At 48.1% G+C, this 21,053-nt stretch overlaps 1 protein-coding gene across 4 annotated transcripts; it reads left to right on the forward strand.

Annotated features, from left to right (window-relative positions):
• The first annotated feature begins 261 nt into the window (after nt 1-261).
• On the forward strand, nt 262-20,833 carry sema4gb (sema domain, immunoglobulin domain (Ig), transmembrane domain (TM) and short cytoplasmic domain, (semaphorin) 4Gb). 4 transcript variants are annotated; one of them, XM_037463764.2, is made up of 16 exons: nt 262-350; nt 2,234-2,318; nt 3,196-3,388; nt 10,436-10,584; nt 10,855-10,917; nt 11,193-11,291; nt 11,393-11,486; nt 12,072-12,185; nt 12,550-12,704; nt 14,888-15,063; nt 16,397-16,535; nt 16,635-16,857; nt 17,003-17,118; nt 17,645-17,799; nt 19,185-19,246; nt 19,663-20,833. In XM_037463764.2, exons 1-16 carry the CDS (start codon nt 310-312, stop codon nt 20,646-20,648), a joined length of 2,850 nt encoding a protein of 949 aa, XP_037319661.2. In that variant the 5' UTR covers nt 262-309; the 3' UTR covers nt 20,649-20,833. The 4 variants fall into 4 exon arrangements, with proteins under 4 accessions (XP_037319661.2, XP_037319659.2, XP_062415876.1 ...); XM_062559892.1 differs by lacking the exon at nt 262-350 and adding an exon at nt 2,419-2,609 and having other exon boundaries at nt 593-2,325; XM_062559893.1 differs by lacking the exon at nt 262-350 and adding an exon at nt 2,419-2,609 and having other exon boundaries at nt 593-2,318.
• Nucleotides 20,834-21,053: the final 220 nt, after the last annotated feature.

Here is a 21,053-nt window from a genome sequence, read left to right on the forward strand (position 1 = left end):
TCGTACTCTTAAACAGGACACGTGGGAAAGCTATTCTCATCAGATGTATTCTGATCATTTCGAACATCGGCCCCAGCGTTTATGTATCAAAACGAACGAAATCAGGAAAACTATGCTATATAGGCAGGTCGATTCATGCGGGCCGTGCGTCCAACGCACGTGAGCGTGCGTGTGCCCGTGCGCGTGCGCGTGTGGGAGAGAGATAGGGGTGGGGGGGGGTGGGGGTGGGGGCTGCTGTGTGTGTGTGTGTGTGAGCACCATTGGGTAACTGCAGCAGCAGAGCAGCTCGCTGCGGAGAGGACGCTCCAGATGATATTTGTGGATTCCAGGAAACACACACAAAAAGGCAGGTAAGTTGTTTTTTTTTGTTTTTACTGGTTTTCTCCATGTTTCTCTATTCGAATGTGATTCGCTGTAATTCCACCTCCCCCCCCCCACCCTTCCAAAAATCTATATATACATAGAATCAACGTCCTCAGATGAAGGTGGTTTAACGCGCAGCGCTGTTTTACCTCGGTGCGGCAAGTCCGGGTTGGAGAGGTGCACATTGGGGGTGGGGGGGGTAGTAGGACGTTTCTATCGGGTCGGTCCCGGAGCTTTTTGACGAGCTGACCCCATTGTTGTCACTCATGGAAACGCGTTCGAGTGGGTTCGTGTCTCAGTGTTGGTAGAAGGTGAATGTTTGTTAGTTTGTTCTTGTCAGAGTTGTGTCTTCACTGGTTTGTGGTCTATTAAACTTAATTACCTATATGCGTCATGTTGGGACATGCAGTTTGGTTACTTTCTATATATGGTTTATTCTAAATATAAGTGTGCCAGGAGTTTCATGGTTAAGCCATGATAAACTGTTGTCACATTATTATAAATATAAAAAAATGCTATTAGTGCATTCATGTGTAGCAGTAGATGTTTCATTGTTTGTATCGGTTGAGGTGGTGAAGCTGAGTTTACACATTTCATAGGTGTATCATATATGTAATATCTTGGAAAGTAACCTGCTGTCAGATACATGTGTAAAGAAAGTTCCTCCCTGTATTTTCCTCCCATATATCAAGTGTAAAGTAACATAATACAAAAATCCTCAGGTAAACAACAAATATATGAATGTGCATCACCAAATGTTTCTCACTTTCCAATCATCAGCAAAAGGAAGTCTACAGTTGTAAGAATGAATAAGTTGATCATAAATGAATTGTGAGTCTGATCCCTGCAGCACATGTACTGCAGAGGGCCAGAGGTCAAACCGACCATTGGAGGGGTCTTCATGATAGATTTAGGAACTACCTAAAAACCAGCCATAACCTGGCATCTCAAAATCTGGTCCACTTGAAACAAGCCAGACAAAGTAGTAATAACTCTTATTAAAGCCGTTAAAACTAACTAACTTTTTTTGTATAATGGAGAAGAAGTTGAAAGTGTCCCAATGAGGATACTCTGATATTCAAATAACAATGTCGATATGGACATTAAACGGCCCTAAAGTGCTCAGACGACGATCTGACATTATGCAGAAAAGAAAACCCTATTTGAATACATCAATATCCCTTTGAGTCAGGAGTCATGGCATGTTCTTTTTTTTTTTGTAGATTCATAGTTGCATTATGCACAGCAATTCTTCCAACTCTTCCTACATTCAAAGTAGGAGGCAGATCATTTGCAACACCATCATGATTTCATGCTTCTTTGAGAAGATGTGCGTGTAGATTCCTCCACATAATTCCTTCCCATAATGTGTGAGTAATCTCATTTATGGCTCAGCTGCATTCCAACTCCCAATGGTTTGGGCTAAAGATAGAAAGAAAAAAACACAACTTGTATTAATTCAAGTTCAGCATATAATACACAATGCCCTCCATGTAGTGTATTCATTCAGTCCGTGTCGGTTGATGGCTCGGACGCTAAAGTAATTACAAGTGTGCCACTGGGTTTGGCGTTTTAAACGTCTTCAGTTTAAAGCAAACACAGCAACAGCCCCCGCGTTTCATCGATCTTTCTGCCCAAATGTGTCTGAGTGTTTTGCAAATTGGTCCTTGATCAAAAAGACAGCCTCGTCGTACTGCAAATCTCTCCTGGGGGGTGGGGGGGAGGGGGGGGATTTGCTCAACCATCTCCAGAGTTAAAAAAAACAAAAACATCCCAGTGGATTCGTTGCAGATCGATCGACGGCCAGGTAGCTGACAGGCTTTGTGATCCAAAAGGCACTTCAGACGTCTCCTGCTGCTTTTTTTTTTAGGTTTTTGACCCTCCTGTCCCGTCCCGTCCCCCGTTTCCGAGCAGCTTCTCATCGGCGAGGCCGCGGCGACCCAACTATCCGACAAGTAAGAAGTATGTGCGGAATAAAAAGGAGGTCATCTGGTTCTGCTGCACTGATTTGGCTCGAGGGGTTAAAGTTAAAGTGTGATGGAGTTTCTCCTCCAGCACCTGTAGTTGATTGACACCATCACACGTGCACCGTGATCCTTTTGGGCGCTGCAGTCCCCAGCAGTGGAGGTCAGTCCCACGAAGAACTTAGACACCTGGGAATATTAAAGGTCCCCGAGATGAGGAACCAGAATGCGGGCGTCGTTTTGGACTTTTACTTAGTTTAGTGAAAATCAAGAACCTTTAAGGTGAGTGGATCGCTTCACCAGCGTTGCCTCCTTCCCTTCTCGTCGCTCCCTTTGTTCCCCGGCTGGCAGCTCGGTTTCAAAGCTAAGCGCCCCCCCCCGCTGCGCTTGTGGCTGCCGCTGAATCCCGGCAGCAGCCGTGGAGATTAAACTGGGAATTCTCCAGTGTCTCGATGCCTGGCAGGGGCTGGGATTCGCAGTGTTGACCTTTTGATCAGTGGCGGAGCAAGAGGAGGCGGAGATTGAGTTGATGGCGCGGGGGGTGGAGGGGGGGCCCCCAAATCTGCAGATTATCCGTCATGCTGCTTCACTGTGAACGCAGCTTCTTAGTACTTCTGTTCTTTTGCATGAGTGGGATTTTGAATGAAGGACTATTAATTGTACTCGAGTCAAGGATCGGAGGACTTTTTTCCAACCACTGACCTTAGAACAACACGTTCATTCCACTAATAAGTGCAGAAATTCCCCTCAGGCAGTAGAGAGTTTATTCTAAAAAATTCCCATTTTGTATATAATCTCACAAACAACAGCGCCTGGTTTGCTCCGATGGATCATTTTCTCCTTTCGCGTTGTTTTTCCTCTTTCTCAGCGGGAGGATAATCAAAGCGCCTTGGACCCCGGTGGGTGTGGGGTAACCATGGCGGACCAGAGGTCGGCCCGGCGCCTCCTGCCCCCGCCGCTGCTCCTGACGCTCCTTGCCGGGACGTCACAGCTGTGGGCCTTCCCCTTCAGCCCGTCCCTGGACCTGGACGTCACTCCCAGGACTACTGTCTTCTCCAAAGGTGAGGGACAACACACGTTTCAGTGGCAGGTGAACGAGTGAAACACGTTCCCCTGACGAGAAGGGGGGTCCGACCTCAAAGGCACTGCTCCACATACATCCACACAAACACACGTGCACAGGTGGCACAACACACTCCCCTCCATGTCCTCACTCGAAGCTTCTCCGCCTCCTTCCTCTCCCCCCCCCCCCCCCTCGTTAAAGCAGTGGCACAGTTTTCAAAGACGCCCCCCCCCCGAAGACCGCTCCATCACGCACCGAGTTATTAATCGCCTCTCTCAAGCCCTGTCCCAGATCACACGGCTCGGCAGACGCTTGCACTGGAACAATAGACAGCGAGCACACCTGGGCGCCGTGGACCCGGGCGCCGTGGGCCCGGGCGCCGTGGGCGCGGGCGCCGTGGACCCGGGCGCCGTGGACCCGGGCGCCGTGGACCTGACGAGAGGCCGTATACGCAGAACACAGCTGATGGAGGCGCATTTCGGCACAGGCCCGTTGTTGTTTGCACACGTCATCGGCGCCTTCCTCCATCTACCTCACACCCGTCTCTGGCTTGCCACCAGTTCACCTCCACCTCCCACACCCCCCCCCCCCCCACCCCCTCCCCGGGAAGGAGGATTGTTAGGGGACGGGTTGATGGTGCTCGCCGGCCTGAATCATCATAATCCCTCGGCGAGAGGAGAACATCGAGGAGGAGTTTTTTTATTGTACTTTCCGCGGCTTCTGTGTGCATTTATGAAAGGGGTTATTGCTAAAACAGTAATATGTGTCATGCTGGAGAGAGACCGAGGAAATTGTGCGCGTATTACCCCTTCGAGATTCAAGGTGTGCTTCACATGAAGTGATTCGTTGTGCTGCAGAGAATCTTAAACACAGAACTACTTTCATTGTTCTCTTGAGCCGATGAGTGGAGAGCAGTGATCGCTAATGCAATATCAGTGCTGTTATGAAAGGGACGCACTCAACGTTAGTTCTGTACGGCACACTGAGCGAATCGCTCATAATTTTCCTCTTTGCCCCTCTAAGAAAGTTGTCCTTGACCTCATTTCTAATCCTTGGGGAGGGGGGGGGGGTGCATGTGAGAGTGCAGGATGTGCAACTGTGTCAGCATGCGTTCTGTCATCCTCCATGTGTGACTACACGTGTGTGTGTGTGTGTGTGTTTTTGGGGAGATGTGGGCATGCAGTTTATTTTCTTCATGTAAAACTTGCACCAACTGACACTTACACATGTCGGTTAGAGCTAGTTGGGGAGGTTTTTTTTTGGGGGGGGGGGGGGGGGGGCTTGCAGGACTCCATATGTAAATGGGATGGATGTTGGATGTGTGTGTCTCTACCTATTGGGAGGCTGCGCGGGGAGGATTCATATGATGCTTCACAGCTGTGTTGAGGGGGGGGGGGGGCGCTCATTCATTTCAAGTAGGCCTTGCAGAAGGCCTGCGTGGGTGGGTGTGCAAGGACGGGCTCTGCATCAGAGGGAGCTCGAATTTCACAAGAGAAATATAGCACAAGATGACTTTTTGCACTCTCGTATTGGATAGGACTCTTGCTTTAAAAAGAATGATGACAAATAAAGTGTTACTAGCCAAGTGTAAAGGGCTGGTAAAGCTTTAAAGATTCACATACCAGGATTTTGTTTTGTTTTCTTTCTCCCAGATGTTGAGATTAAGGCTTGAGTGTGTTCTGAGCTCTGCTGGTGGCCCATCGGGGGAATCCCTGCTTTCCCCTCCCAGCAGACCTGAAGTAATATGCTTGTGAAACATTGATGCGCTGTAAGTTGTCTGGTGACGCTGTGACGAGCTGGGGGGGCCGATACAGTCTGGATTGTAAGTTTATCTTGGTACCACTATTATTGCTGTGGTGGTATAACTTGGTGGATGAAGAGTGTTTTTTTTTTTTTTTCATCCAGCGAAAACGTGGATGTTTTACTCCCATTTCAGCTCGACTGAACGAACAAAGTTGTTTAATCTCGCCGCTGTTACACTTTTTTTTTTTTCTCCCCTTCTCTCCCCCCGTGTTGACATTGGATGCTTTGAACTCCTAAATCCACTGAGACCGCCATGACGTTTTTGATCTAATTCCGAGGAGTGAATCCGACAGGATGTTACTGGTGATTCCCTCGTAGACGCAGTTTGTGTGTTGTGAGGCTGGCTCACAACACACAAACACACAAACAATGAAAGTCAAGGTCGTCTTTAGTCTCCTTCCGCTGTCTCCCTGACCCTGATTCAACAAAAGTTTGGGATCCAACACAAGAGCCTGTTGCGTTTGTGTGATGGTGTGATCATGGTGTGATCATGTGACCAACAACATGTTTATTCACAATGAGCTTAGTAGACACAAGAAAGCATAAATAATCAGTTTTGAATGCTCATATCAGGGTTTCTTAGCCCAAATTCATTTTTTTTTGCATTTACCTCTAGTTGTAGCCATACATGTCAAAAGAGGTTTCATTTGCCAAAATGTTTAGATGATAAATAATGATTTTATTTATGGGACCACTCCTTCCTAAGAACTCACACATCTCGGTCTTCATTACAACGTCAAGACCCAGCCCTGTGTTAGCTCCCCTGCTGCAGGGCCGTGAAGACAAACACGTGAAAACGAACCACAAAACCCCAAATAAAAACTTGTTCTAACCTGCCAGTCCGGCAGCTCTGAATACACTCGAGGACGGTATGACCCGATTCAAAACAATCGGAAATAGAAGATAGGACACGATTAGAGGACAGAACGTGTGCATCGATGGAACCATCTGCGTGGAGTGATAACACAAAAGGAAAGTGAACCGATCTAAGTACGGATATATATAAGCCAAGTGGAATTGAGTTATATTACCACTTTATTTTTTGTTGACGTCCCATTCCTCTTTGTCAATAACATACAAATATATTACTATGAATACAATGCACTAAGTGTATTGTTTTCATGTTTTCACTTTATGTCTTAATGTCTTAAAGGTTTTATTCTGGTCAATAATATCGAGTTGTCAACTCTAGCACGCCATCGCAACAGTATTTTTAGGAAAACTTCGCTCGCAGTAATTGGCAAACAAAATATTATCATCAATAACAATGCACTTGGATTTGTTAACAATGGCTGGAATAACGGATGAAACCCTCTCTGTTTTGTGTACATATAAGAACGCGGCGTCGAGCGTGGTTTTCTTATATCTCACGTTACGTCGTTGTGTTGATTGACTGGAGGCTGGTGGAGAAGAGACGCGCTTATATAATGTGCACCGAGTTGACGACATTTGACACTTCTGAAGTTAAGTTTGTCTTTCCTTCCAGCCTTTGTTCCCAGATATTTTCAGTAGGCACGTGTGTGTGTTTGTGTTTGTGTGTGTGTGTGCGTCACCACAGTGAGTCAGTGAGTCACACACAAAGTAAGACACACGCCGTGGTAGACCCACAGTCACGCACACAATGGATTTACTATCATCTCGCAGCCCACATGGAAGGTTTACAAATATGCCTGAGCATGAGGCCGCGCATTCTGGACGCGCCACCTGTGACGGCTTAGTATTGAAACACAAACACACACACACAAAGCGCACACACACGCACACTGAGGCACGCACTCCTTAGATCTTTTGAGTCACTGAGTGAAATTTCTTCACTCTTTTTGAGGAGACAGACAAAGGGTGATAAGGGTGTGTGTGTGTGTGTGTAGTGGAAAAAACTGACAGATGTTTCCAGGTGGCAGTTGTTTTGACCTCAGAACGTTCACAGAAACCGATTTTAACACTCACACACTTTTAACACACACACACTTTTACACAAGTGCGTACAGGATGACAACAGTAAATAGAAACCAGCCACTAGGCTGAGCGGCTTCTGGCACGCCTCAGCGCTCTGTTGACTTTCCTCATTGATTTAGCTGTACAAGCTGTGTGTGTGTGTGTGTGTGTGTGTGTGCACTTGTGATACTTAATCGTAGCCTCAGGGAACAGTCGGTCAACATGAAATGGTTCTGTTACTAATTTTATGGTCACTCTAATGCTGATAAAACTGTTGCAATGTTTCAGTCTTTAAAGCCACACTAATCTATATTCATTGAGATGCAATCCATTGCCCCCCCCCCCCCCCCCCTCCCCCCCCTTATAGCCTCGTTTAGCTCATTGTTTTATTTGTACATCCTGCAACTCAGTGAACTACGGCAATGGCAATGAACGGTCTTAAGAAAAATAAAAGCAACAAAGTGTCACAAAACAGATGAATAAACACCTGGAAACGACACGAACAGGTTGTTTGGCGGCTGTCATTGTCGCCATGGCGACAAAGCTCCCCCGAAACCTCAACAAAGATAATGGCGTGAGATCAGAGGGTGCTCATGAGTGCCGCTCTGGATGGACACAGTGTGACATCGCCCTTGAAATTAAAATAAGTGATTTTCACACAAGTGGTTCCTGCTTTTTTAATTTCTGCATGTGTGTGTGTGTGTGTGTGTGTGTGGTTGCCATCCGTTTTTTTTGTCAGTTTTCCACACCTATCTGAGGGACTGGCTTCAGCACAGCTGTGACTGTGAGCCCTGTGAGTTCTTCTCCTGAGCTTCAGAGTAAAGTGAATATCTTTCATACATCCGCGTCGTCCCCAAAGATGGAGGGACGTCGGAAACAAGGTCGCCGGGGCCTCCGCCGGCGTTTTCTTACGTCACGGCAGACCTTCTCATCGGCGCCGCGCTCGTTAAATCACAAACTGCTATTTTTGTAAGATAGAGACTAAGGGCCTTACCCCCCCCCCCCCCCCCCCCCCCCCCTCGGCGTGTCCTGACCTTTGGCCGCGTGAGCTGAGCTGCACATTGCTCACGTCAAATCTGACTTTCCATGTATGAGACCTCAAAAAAAAGTGGGTGAGGGGGATTCATTGAGAGTTACATAAGGTTCTTATGTCTGGTCTGATCTTTACGTTCCAATAGACCCAAAGCATCCTTTTACATGAGCACAAACCGATGACGCTTCCTCAGCAATCTCGTTCCGAACTGATTGTGTCATTCGTCGATTGGCTGTCGTTGGCTTTGATATCGCAGTCAAAGGTAAGACGTTGTCATTAGTCTGTTCACTATTTTTGAGGTCCCTGAAACGTCCTACAATTTTCTTACGTTTTCTTAACTGTTATGCAACATTTTCGCTGTCTTCCCTCCAGCGTGGTTTTTTCCCAGCTGTCTTGCTCAATAATCGGTCTCACGCACTGTGTGACTATAACCCAGCGGCTGACCACTGGTTCGGGTGGGGGGGGGGGGGGGGGGGGGGGGGGGGTCTCCTTGGCCGTCTGTCTGCCCACAGGACAGACGGCTCTGGAAAAACAAAAAAAAAAGAAGGAAAAAAGAAACAGGCCCGAGAGGAGGGTAGGTGGGCGGAAAGAGGGGCCGCAGTCTGACTCAGGCTCTGCATGGTCATCACCCAGCGAGTCCACGCGACGGGTCAAACAAGCAGCCAGTCATGTGGGGGAGGAATAAACGTCCTCCATTGTGGCGACGGCGCAAACTCAAAACACTTTTCATCTTGTTGTGTTACGCAAGCTGAAAGCAGGCGAGCTTTCCCCCTCATTCTCATCCTGCAGGTGCGTCCTAGCAGGAAACGCTTTAGTGGTATTTGGGACGGTCGGAGCATTGAAACGCATCGGCTTTTGTTTCATCTTAAAATCTCATGATCTTGTTCTGATTGAAAGTGTCGCCTTTCCACTCGTGGTCTTTGCAATATTTTACCCGGGCCTGCTGGGCGATGCACTTGACGCATGTTTTTGGGATGGTTCCTGATTTAAAGGGGAACTCATGCCAACTTCATGCATCATAATCAGTTTCCCACTTGTGGGTAGTCTTACTCATCATGTGCTTTGTGCCCGCTGTTGCGTTTTTCATGAATAATGCGTTCAACGGGTTTGCATGTTCCGTATTTGATCTAAAACGGGTCGTGCAGTGAGGGTCTCACACTGGCCCGGGCCTGGTTTGGTCCAAACCAATCCCCTCTGCTCTTTGTTGGGACTCAATTTTTGGTGGAAGGGGGTCTCGCAGTATTACTGAGATGCTTTTTTTAAATTCATGTTTGATCAATTTACATTTTTAGATTGCATCATGTTGGAGTGTTTCTCTCCCATTTGATGTTGAGGGGACACAAAATAAACCTAAGATCTAATTCCATAACTCAGAGTGAGGTGCGTGAACCGTGCGATATTATAAATTGATAGACTGAAGAGGTCAGCTTGAATCGCTGGGGGGCTGCTGTCGAAGCGGAAGGAGAAAGAGGAAGAGAGGTGATTAAGATGCTCACCTGCTCTCTGCTGACTCTCATTGCTCAGTGTAACGCTGCTCGTACCTTCAGCTGCGCCAATCAAACGCCCCGTACACCATATTCTTCTTCTCTTTTTTCTTCTTTTTTTTATTGTGTCGCAGCAGCGGAGCGACCTGCCCCCGTTTCTCAGGTGTTGCACCTGAGCTGGTTGAAATATTTAGTCCAGTGCACCGCGCCAATTATTTTTGAATTGCTTTAATAATCGGTTTGTCTGCTCACTCCTACATCCCCCACACACACACACACACACACACATGGATGATGAGGCTGTGGCGACTGATGCGATTTGGCATTACTGGGGCATGATTCCTGCTGAATGCCCTAAAATACGGCCTCCCCCGTACTACCATCACCTCGCTCACCCACAGTCTACTCAGCAATCACCCCCCCCCCCCCCCCCCATCCCCCCACGTCTTCCAGATCCACTGTGGAGCCTTTTGCAGACACACTGAGCTTGTTGACAAAACTACACATTTTTCAGAACTTCAGCGTGAGGAATATCAAACATCAGCAATAACATTTAGAGGTGCGTATAACAAAAATAAGACAAACTTCCTAAATGCATCTAGGTTTAATTTTTTCAAAAGACAAGCAGCCGACAACAAGAACCTTGGCGAAAAGGCTTTCTTCTGCAGGAAATTCAGGAAGGAGATCCCCAAATATTGTGACTCCTGGAGCGTGTGCTGCAGCCAAACGCTTTTGAACAAACCTACAAACCTGTTGTTGTCACACAGTAACACACGTCATGCATTTGCAGGTCTGTTGGGCAGCGCCAGCTACAGCGGCTCCTCCCGTAACTACAGCACCCTCCTGCTGGAGGAGGAGAGCGGGCTGCTGTATGTGGGAGGCAGAGGAGCCCTGCATGCACTCAACACCTCCAACATCTCCGCGACCTCCAACCTCACGGTGAGCCACGCCACCACACTTCACCCCCGGGTCTCCCCCCCCCCCCCCCGTCTCCTCACCGAGGACAAACTAATATGAGCCATGGATATGGCATTAAAAGGCAGGCGTTTGTTCCAGGGTTAAAGCGAGCGCCTCTTTTTTCCCTCTCTGTTTATTTCACACTCTTGTTTTTCTCCATCTGTTCATCCTTCTTCTCTGTCCACAGATCTTGAGCCTCCACCTATGTTTCCCTCTCCATTCCCTGCTGATTGAGTGCCTGTTGTTTTGCAGATTTATTGGGACGCTTCCCCCGAACAGAAGAAGCAGTGTCTAAACAAAGGCAGGGACAATCAGGTACATGGCGATTTATATTTAACTTTACTGTCCCCCATTATTCAGCCCATTGTTCTTTTGTAAAAACTCTTCATTCATCAAGTTTTTATTAAGTAAATGAAACACTTCTGCTTGTCTTGCTTCTGACTGCAGTAATGTGTATAATCCTTTAAATGGCTTCTTGATCTCATTTCCCTAAAGAGAAGAAAAGAAAAATATTACACTTATATGTGTGTATGTATATGCATGAATATGAATGGACATAAATAACCTGTTTTTTCTCGGCTCCCCTGCAGACCGAGTGCTACAACCAAGTCCGCTTTCTGCAGCGGTTCAACGAGACTCACCTGTACACCTGTGGAACAAACGCCTTCCGACCTCTTTGCGTTTACATAGTAAGACCTCGTCTAAATGTCCTTCCAGCAGTCCTGCCTAGATCACAATTCAAGTGATTAATTCCCCCCCCCCCCCCTCCACCCATCCCTCCGTCTGTAAGGATGCGGAGCGCTTCAGCTTCTCGTCCGGCTTCGAGGAGGGCAGGGACAGGTGTCCCTACGACCCGGCGATGGGATTTACCGGCCTCCTCGTTGGTGCGTCTCCCAGCTTTCCGTTATATTTTTGTACTTTTTGTAGAGGAAAAAACATTAAAAAAAAAAAAGACCAAACGGTTGGCATGCATTCGTAAATACTGCCTCATCAGCTCTTCATGTGGTATAATTGCGTTTGGCTCTCATAAGCATTCAATTATAACACAATATAAAGCATTGGGTGATGACTTATAAGGTCGGGTATCATGAAGACTACTACTCACTCAATGACATTGACAATGAAGAGATTATCTTGTGTTATAATTCCCATAATTGTAATAGGTGAATGCATTCTAATCACTGTTATAATGCATTTGAATGTGATTATGTGACACTCTAATCGGTCCCTCGTGTGGCTGATGTACATCTGGGGCGGATTGGGAGTCTCTTTTTGTGTATAATGTGAACCGGAGACAGCGCTGAACGCAGCGGCTCGACTGTGGATGAAGAAAAAAGTATAACTTAAATGCTATTCAGACATATTATGACCACATTAGGTCAGTTTGCAGCAGCAGCTTTCCAACTGCTTCCATGGAAGCAAGGATTCAACTCTTGTTTCTTTCCGGGGTCCTTCTTCTGTCGACCCAGACGGCGAGATGTTCACCGCTTCCCAGTACGAGTTCCGCAGCTCTCCAGACGTGCGCAGAAACTTCCCCTTTCCCACGCTCAGGACGGAGGAGGCTCCCACCCGGTGGCTTCTGGGTAAATACAACAGCGCAGGTCGATAACAATAAGAAATGAGTGTAAAACGTAGACATAGACACTGGTTCCCTCGGTTCACTCACAGTGAACTACTAAACCAAACCTCATTGCCGTGTTTATACATTTTTAGCTCATCGGATGGTTTTGCTTTTGCTACAAAAAAACTGATTGGCTTGGAGATTGAAAATCACATTAAAAAAAACGCCCTAGCGCTGCAGCTCTAACTGGCTTAGTTGTGACAATCCAATTATACTTGAATGCTCCATCTTCGGGTTTCCAGGGAGACACTCCCCGAAGGCCGCTGGCAGGTCTCTGTTTGGACACGTGGATCTGAGCGTGTGTTCTTGTCTTGTCTCGCGCACAGAGGCCGACTTTGTCGGCTCCGCGCTGCTGAGGGAGAGCGCCAACAGCTCCATCGGCGACGACGACAAGATCTACTTCTTCTTCACGGAGAGGAGCCAGGAGCAGGCCGCCTACCCGAGCCAGACCAAGGTGTCCAGGGTGGCCCGAGTGTGCAAGGTCAGAGCCAGGGTTCGGAGAGTCATTTCCCCCCCCCTCCAAAAACAGACCAGACTCCCATCAAGAAAGGCATGAAATGAAGCCGGAGAAAAGTTATTGAAAGTGCACAAACAATAGGGTTATTTAATGATCTTCGTCACAGACGCAGAGGGAAGTGAATGGATTTAAGAAGGCTTTGTGCTGAGCCAGTGCTTGTGTGTCTGTCTGTTGCCAGGCAGAGTACTGCGAGTCCACCTCCAGCCACCTCCAATGGCAAAGCAACCCCGCCGTCACTTTATTGCCTCCTCCATCCACCCCCCACCTCTCCTCATTTCACTTGCGATCAGCCTCTCGAGGTCTAGACACCCTGCCCGGAAACTCGCCTTCCTCCTCCCCGTTGTTTTCTTTTAGCCGTGCGCGGCGGTGTAATTACCATCACAGTGTGCCGTTGTGCTGAAGTCGCGCTTGCAGTTTTTTTCCAGAGTCCAAAACACTCATGAGCTGCGGGAAAACGATGTCAGGAAGTGAACCCTGCAGTTGGCAGAACGCGAAAATGATTTGAATGGATGTACGCGGGGACAAAAATAAATGAATGTAAGAAAGGTGCATTTTGAGTAACGTCCAGTAAAAAAAAAAAGTCACGACAAAGATAGCAAAAGTTTTTTCTAAAGATTCATTACTGAATTTCGTTGACCGAATGTTTTCAGGTCTGTCTCACCACATTGTAATGGCCCCTTTTCATAGAAAATAGCAGTAATTGATGATCAATATCTAGCATCAGGAGCACGAGATGAAGTGGTATTGAAAAGTAGCAGTAAAATGTTTAAACATTCATCATTTATTTTCTCTATTTGGTTTAAACACTGTACTGTTACTGCGCATTTTCTCCCGTCAAGCTCATTAAATGGCAGGGATTTTTTATCTAAACTATTTTTTAGACTCAAAACAGTTTGCCTCCTTAAGATTCTCTTAAGCATCCCAAAATAAACCATAGGGTCTGAACCCGCGGTCGTCTCTCCCCTCATCGGCGGCGTGGAGTTGTCAGAGGCGAACGAGGCCAGAGCGGCACATCCAGATGCCCCACTGGCACATCTGCACATCGCCTCTGGCCTTGAGAGCCTGAAAATTTTCCATTTTTGAGCCTACGTAACCAGTCGTTCTGTTCTGTCTGTCAGCTTCCCCTCCGGACTGCAGCCACATCCCCCCCAACCCCCCCCCCCCCTGCCATCGTGACCTATTTGCACGGAGAGGGGTGTGAGTGACGTGGAAGGAAACTAAAGAGCAGAAATCAATGTCATTCTGACTTTATTAAACGCACACAGCTATTTTGAAACTCCATGTATCTTAAGCAATGGAGAAAATCCTCAGGAGCCGACTTCCCGTCCGACTTGAGCTGAGTCCATCAAGCCGTTTTGGCTTAATCCGCCCCCCCCCCCCCTTTTCCCCCTCCTCCCGCCCCTCCAGTAGTCATTTCTGAGCTGCGGGTGTCTTATTCTCTTGGATTTGCGTCACAGGCGGACTGATGACCCGGACGCTGCTTTGATCGACATCCATTGTGATTTTTTTGGTGCATCCCTTTGGGCTCTTTCCATAATAATCAGCTGATGTTTAACTCTGTATAAAACACAGTGGGAATCACACAGAGGCATTTGTCCTTTCCCTCTGACTGAATGTTCTTAATGAGGTCATTTTTGTTTTATATATGCCTTCTTTTTTGTGTGTGTGTGTGTGTGTGTGTGTGTGTGTGTGTGGGAGGCCAAAACGCCATAATTCCCATGAACAAAGAGAAAAGTAGTCAGTCCCCTTTTTTTTTTTTCTACTCTCAACTAAATGAGGTGTGCTAAATTACACTTTTAGGGAGAGATTTCGGGCAGCTTTGCCTCCCGGTGCTACCGAAATGCAATTAGAGCAAATGTGCTAAAGTAGGCACTAACACTCAGCTCCTGTTTCATAAGACCCCTCGCTTCCTCCTCCTCCTCCTCCTCTTTATGTGTGTTCAGTGATGTGTGCATTATCATTTCCTGTCTATTTAAATTATATTCATTAACTGTTATTACAGTCACAGATAAGTGGCCATTGAAGTGTGTACCAGGATAAAAGTGAGGTTTTTTTTAAATATAAAAGGCTTCAAGCCGGAATACGTCAGCTTTTGGGCCTTTATTTCACCCTCCATTCATTCCTGCGTTGTCTCCCCCGGTGTGCAGAATGACTGGGGAGGCCAGAGGACCCTGCAGAGGAAGTGGACCACCTTCCTCAAGGCCAGGATGGTGTGTTCAGTGCCAGAATACGAGCTGCACCTCAACGTCCTGCGCAGTGTGTTCGTCCTGCAGGGCCGCGACGTCCAAAGCAGCGTTTTCTATGGCGTCTTTGGCCTGGAATGGTGAGAGGCAACTTCTGCTTTCCTCCCCATTGTAAGGTTGGAAATATCATCCTATTCTGTGCCGTTCATTCATTTTATACACTTTAATCCCATAAATTCAGCCCGGCGAATCCGGTGTGTTGAGAAGCTTTGGGATCACTCGAGTTTGCGGATAACGTGCGACGCAGTGGTGAAGAAATCTTAAGTGTAAATGAAGCCATCTTTGGCAAAATTGCTGCTTAGTAATTTAAAGTTTTAGAGTGTAAAAAGTAGTTTCTCCAATTAAAAACAAATTGGAGAAAACCAAGAAAACAGCCTGAGAACAAAATTCGCTCGACTTGACTAAGTTCTTCAAAATATCCCGATAAATCACTAAAATGACCTTTAGACTGCCTCGTCAATAACGCAAATCATTTGAAGAGGAAAACCGATTTGTCTCCACAGTTTGTAACGTTAATATTTTGGGGTGTTTGAACTATTAGTAAAATAAAACCAGCCATTTGCAAACAGCCCCTTAGGCTCCGGGAACTTCAACATTTTCTCTATTTAAAAAAACAATCTTTACTAAAATGAACCCAAACCAGAATTCAGCACGCATGCTGATAACTGAGGACAGAGAGCCCCCCCGATCGTCCTCTGACGCGACAAAGGGGGCCGATGGCTGCGGGAGGAATGCCTGCCGGCGTGTGTGTGTGTGTGTGTGTGTGTGTGTTTGTGTTGACGTGCCGAGTCACGCTGCACGAAACTGTCCCGGTGGGGGCTCAGCTCCCGACGGTAACACTATCTACTCGTCTCTCTGCTACACTTCCGTCTGCGTCTTCGTTCGTGGATTCGCAGATGCATTTCATTTCTCTTTGTTCTTCTGTTGGAGTAGTAGTGAAAAAAAAGGCCCCGGAGCCAAATTACTCACCAGTTTTGAGGACAGATTCGGGTTTCACGTCGATCTAATTTTCCTCACCTGAATGCCTTTGAGGGAACACAATGGATTTAAGAATAGGAACCCGTGGTGCCATCTAGGACGTGACTCACAGGAAGAGGGGGGGGGGGGGGGGGGGGGCATCTCAGTGTGACTCTGCACAAGAAATCTTTCTTTTATGGAGTAGATGGAAGCACCTACTGGAGATAAAGAGCTGAAAATTACACACCTGTCAGCTAAATGGACACACCTGTCCATTCATGTCAAACCGAAAAACAGGAAGCGGAAAGTGGGCGTGAAATACCAAACTTTAGCACATTAACACCCCGAGTTTCTACGTCATGAGAAGAGCAACCTCTTTACCTCGTGCCCTGGGATATTTTTAGAATTCAATTTTGGTGGCGGTTACACCTCAGATAATAATGACCTGTCTTTCAGGAAGAATATCAAAGCGTCTGCTATCTGCCAGTACGCCTTCTCCGATGTGCAGAAGGCCTTCGAGGGGCCGTTCATGGAGGTGCAGGACTCAAAGTGGAGGGAGTACACGGGAAAGGTTCCTCTGCCGAGACCCGGCTCCGTAAGCTCCGACCACTCGAAACCAAACTCCTTCTGCCATCACCTTTAAAACGTCTCTTCCCCCTCTGACCACCGCCTCTGCCTGTGATCTCGCCCGCAGTGCATAACGGACGTGCACAGGTCCCAGGGCATCAACTCGTCCCGAGACCTCCCAGACAACATCCTCACCTTCGCCAGGAGGCACCCGCTGATGGCCGGCCAGGTGCAGCCCGTCGGGGTGCGCCCGCTCATGTTCAAGAGGAGCGTCAACTACGTGAAGATAGCCGTTCACAGGGAGCCGGCGCTGGACGGCAACACTTACACTCTTCTGTTTTTGGGAACCGGTGAGTTTCGCTGCTGCGAAAGCCAAAAAGGCTGGCAGCAAACGATGCAAACAGCTAATATTTTTGCTGCATTAAGGATTCCAGTGTTGATTTTGTTGCCTCTGAGGCGCCTTGTTGGACATGGTTGTATCTTTCTTGTCAACAGATGACGGGTGGCTGCACAGAGCTGTGGACATCGGCGGGGAGATGCACATCATAGAGGAGCTGCAGCTGTTTGATAAACCCCAGCCCATAGAGAGCATGGTCATATCCTCTGCTCTGGTAGGTTTTTTTTCATGAATGCAGAGAGGCGGACGCCAACGGCACAATGGAATTGTGGCCAAATTGATTACATGAGTAAAAACTATATTTACAGAGGTTTGCTTATTAATCAGTTAGTAAATTAGAAGACAATTTCAGCGCCTACGTTCCAATTAAAGTCACTACCTAGAACTTTTAACTACTTATGACTCTCAACTCATCACGGAGTCCTGTTAATGACCAACATAAGTTTAAAAAAAGAAGCCAGAAGAATTTCTATATAGTCTGTAGATGTATGTAGATCCTAATGCCATACATTGTCTAAAAGGGACTCTGGTGCTCGGGAAACACTACCGCTTTTGTCCACAGGGAGCGCTACAATCGTTTGAGTTGTGCAGCTATTCTGCAGCTACCGGAAAAGTAAAATACATCAGTAACTGTTGATTTAACCCGCAAATCCACTTCTTGCATCACGATGCTTATGCTTCAAACGTTGAAACAGACGCAAAGTGGGAACGGGTTGAAAAGGTACTTCCCGTTTCTGCAGAGGAGCGTCTACGTCGGCTCCCACTCTGGAGTCGTGCAGGTGCCGATGTCGGCCTGTCGGAGGTACACTTCCTGTTACGACTGCGTGTTCGCGAGGGATCCGTTCTGCGGCTGGGACGGCAGGACGTGTGTGGAAATATTTTCCCGTGCACAGAGGTGAGGGAGCACACAGACAGACACACACACACACACACACACTTGTGCACTGACAAATCAAGGTATCCAGCGAGGAGGAACACAACGAGAGTCAGTAGGAAGGAAGTAGACATCGACGTGCACTTTCATGCAAAGCAGACATTGTTCAGACGGATACATTTGCAGTTCTTCATCATAGATCCTGATTCTTTAACTCCACAAACCTCTTCTGCTTATTCTGCGTTCATTTCCTCTCTGTCTGCTGCTGCTGCATGCGATTAGAAGAGCAAAAAAAAATACATTTTCCAAAGAAAAATTAAGTTTCAATCCCTACCCATTATTGGCATAACCGTGTTGAGCAGTTAAAATACGCTGTGATGATTTGATACATCATCATGATTCGCCTCTCTGTAAATTAAAGCAACAAACAAAGATGAATCATTTTGACACATTTTTGCATTGCATGACCTTTATTTCTTTCTTCTGGGCCCCGACACCAATTCCGGAGTCGGAATTAATTATTCATACGGCTTAGTTTCCCTTCTAACAGAATTTGTATGAAAGCAGGTCGAAGACAACGTGGTCGACCCGGATTTCTCTCGTCAGCTCGGCGGGAGATTCTTCTGTTTACAACAAATAGCACAAGGACCCTTTGGTTTTCACTTCTCTTGTAGCACGTAGGTAACTGAACATCTAAAAGAGAAAAATAAACTAATTTTTACTGGTCAATAAAAATTCATCAGTAACATAGCAACATTTAATTTAATGGCTGATAACATTCTTTTATGCAGTTGCATTCAGCTTTATATACTCTACTGTCTACTGAGCTTTGAACACATTTAATAGTACATTTCATTGCTTAAAGTCTTTAAAGTGTTTGTCTACAGGCAAGTATGCAGTTTTATATATTTGGGGATTTAAGTTAATGAATCAATATGTACTTGACTTTGAATTGATTTTCCTTGGAGCAAGTTGAAATTTCTTCTTTAACTACTTCCAAATGACATAAAATACTTTTGCAGTTTTCTTAACTGATAGTGATGGAGGAAGTACTTTAAGTAAAAGTATGATTACCATACTCTGTTATAAGTAAAAGTCCAGAACTGAAAATGCAAAGTATGTATTTATAAACCACCGGCACAGTGTTAAAAGTACTCAAAGCATAACGTGAGTGTTATGAGATTGTATATTATTATCTCTTTTTTTTACTATTCTGATTAATAGTTACACATTATATTTCTTTATGTCAAATCCTAAGTGACATAAGTCCAGCACTTTATCTCATGATGTTCTCGTTTACTCTTTTAGGCCACACATAGGCATGAGAATGAAGTTAAAACGTTTAATAAAGAATAAATTCTATAAATTCAACATTCCATCTGGATTTGAAATCCCTTCTGTTGCAGGTCAAACCTGACCCAGGATATCCTGAAGGGGATCAGAGGCTGCAAGGAGAATTCAGGAAATGGTAACGACGCACACGCACACACACACACACACACACACACGCGCATCGGAGCCTAGTTTAATTTACCACGCACACAGATGAGGTTAAAGAAGTCCAGCGCCACTTTTCTCCTCCCGAAAACCCAATCACTTAACTGCTAAGGAGGGGTTTTTATTAGGCGTGTGACTCACCCCCCCCCCCCCCCCCCAGGTCCCAGCAGTCACATTTTAATCAGTCTCTCCTCTCTGCGGTGGCGCTGCATGTAAAGAGGCTCACGGGGATGAGATGGAAAGTGAGCCGATGCCATCCATCCATCCATCCATCCATCCATCCATCCATCCGCATCTCTGCTGCACGTTCTCCATCTTGCTCTCTTCCCCCTCATCCCGTTTCTCATGCCTTCTCCTCCCCGCGCCCCCTCTCTCTTTGTCTCTCAGTCGTCCACCGGCGGCGCTCTGTGATGTCCGGGGACGACGTTCTGCTCCAGTGCGAGCTGCACTCCAACCTGGCCGCCCCCCGCTGGACGCTGAACGGCAGGCAGCTGCAGGGCTACGGCCTCAATTCGGGCTACCGGGTCGGCACCGACGGCCTCCTGATAATCGGGGCCCGCTCCAAGCAGGGCGGCTCGTACCGCTGCTTCGCCGTGGAGAACTCCGTCTCCGTCCTGGTTTACCTCTACACGGTCCGGGTGCACACGGACCTGTACTTCCCCGCCGAGCCCACGGACGCCACCGAGCCCGATCCGGCCCCCGGCCCGACCGCTCTGTCCACGGGGGGCCCCGCCGAGCAGCCGCTCCCCTCGCCGCCCGCCCCGCCGCCCCCGGGAGCGGCGCTGCAGACCTACAGGCACATGGAGGCCGTGTACATTTCCCTGGTGGCGGTCCTCGGGGGGCTTTGCCTGGTGCTGACCGTGGTTCTGCTCTACGTGAGCTTCTGCACCAGGCGGGCGCCGCGGGACCGAAAGTTCTCCCAGCAGGGGCTGCGCGTCCTGGGGTCCTCGGAGAGGAAGAGGAGCTCCCACCTGGAGCTCACCACCATCTCCAGCCACTACGGCGGCCGCCAGGGTCGACGCTCCATCTCGGTGCCGACCTTCGGGGACCCGGGTGACGGCTTCCTGCAGATAGTCCCGGGCGAGGGCCAGTTCTCGCCGTGCAGGACGCCTCCGCCGGCGCCGCCGCCGCCGCAGCAGCAGCAGCTTCCCGCGGCGCCTCCGCTGCCCAACATGGACTACGCCAACGGGCTGTCGGCCACCCTGCCCAGCGTGCTGAGGAAGATGAACGGGAACAGCTACGTGCTGCTGCGGCAGGTCGACCACGAGGGCGTGTCGCCGCTCTACCGCTCCTTCACCGAGGAGCTCAACAGGATCCTGGAGCAGCGGAAACACTCCCAGCTGGACCTGCAGCCCGACGAGAGCTCCATCTAGGACGCGCCCCCCCCCCCCTCCCCTCCCCTCTCTTGGCCGTCGTTTATTTATTTGTTTTTAATTTTTTTTACCCCAAAGGGCCGAGGGGAGAAGTGACCGTTGGATCAAACGGCGCCGCCTTTCACCCGGTGTCACAGTGCAGGTTGCGTCCTCGCTCGATTTGACTTGTGCAGCCTGCCGCGGAGCCCCCCCCCCCCCCCCCCCCCCGAGACCAGAAGGCCCGTGATTTCAAGCCAACAACGGACCACACACACACACACACACACACACACCTGAGATTGTCGTTCAGAAAAGTGAGGCCGTGTGACAAATTCGGCTCACAGGCTGGCAAGACCCTCTGGAGGCTTGTGAAAGATGGCGGTCGGATGACACAACAACGCAAAGGATGCAAACCGGGACACGAAA

This window comes from Pungitius pungitius, chromosome 21 (genome assembly GCF_949316345.1).
Source record: "Pungitius pungitius chromosome 21, fPunPun2.1, whole genome shotgun sequence".
In the NCBI taxonomy this organism is placed as follows: domain Eukaryota; kingdom Metazoa; phylum Chordata; class Actinopteri; order Perciformes; family Gasterosteidae; genus Pungitius; species Pungitius pungitius.

Coding starts and splice junctions, on each gene's coding strand:
- sema4gb (XM_037463764.2), top strand. CDS start 310: ATGATATTTGTGGATTCCAGGAAACACACACAAAAAGGCAG. Junction 2,319..3,195: donor GCGACCCAACTATCCGACAA/GTAAGAAGTATG, acceptor CCTCTTTCTCAG/CGGGAGGATAATCAAAGCGC. Junction 11,292..11,392: donor GACCTCTTTGCGTTTACATA/GTAAGACCTCGT, acceptor TCCGTCTGTAAG/GATGCGGAGCGCTTCAGCTT.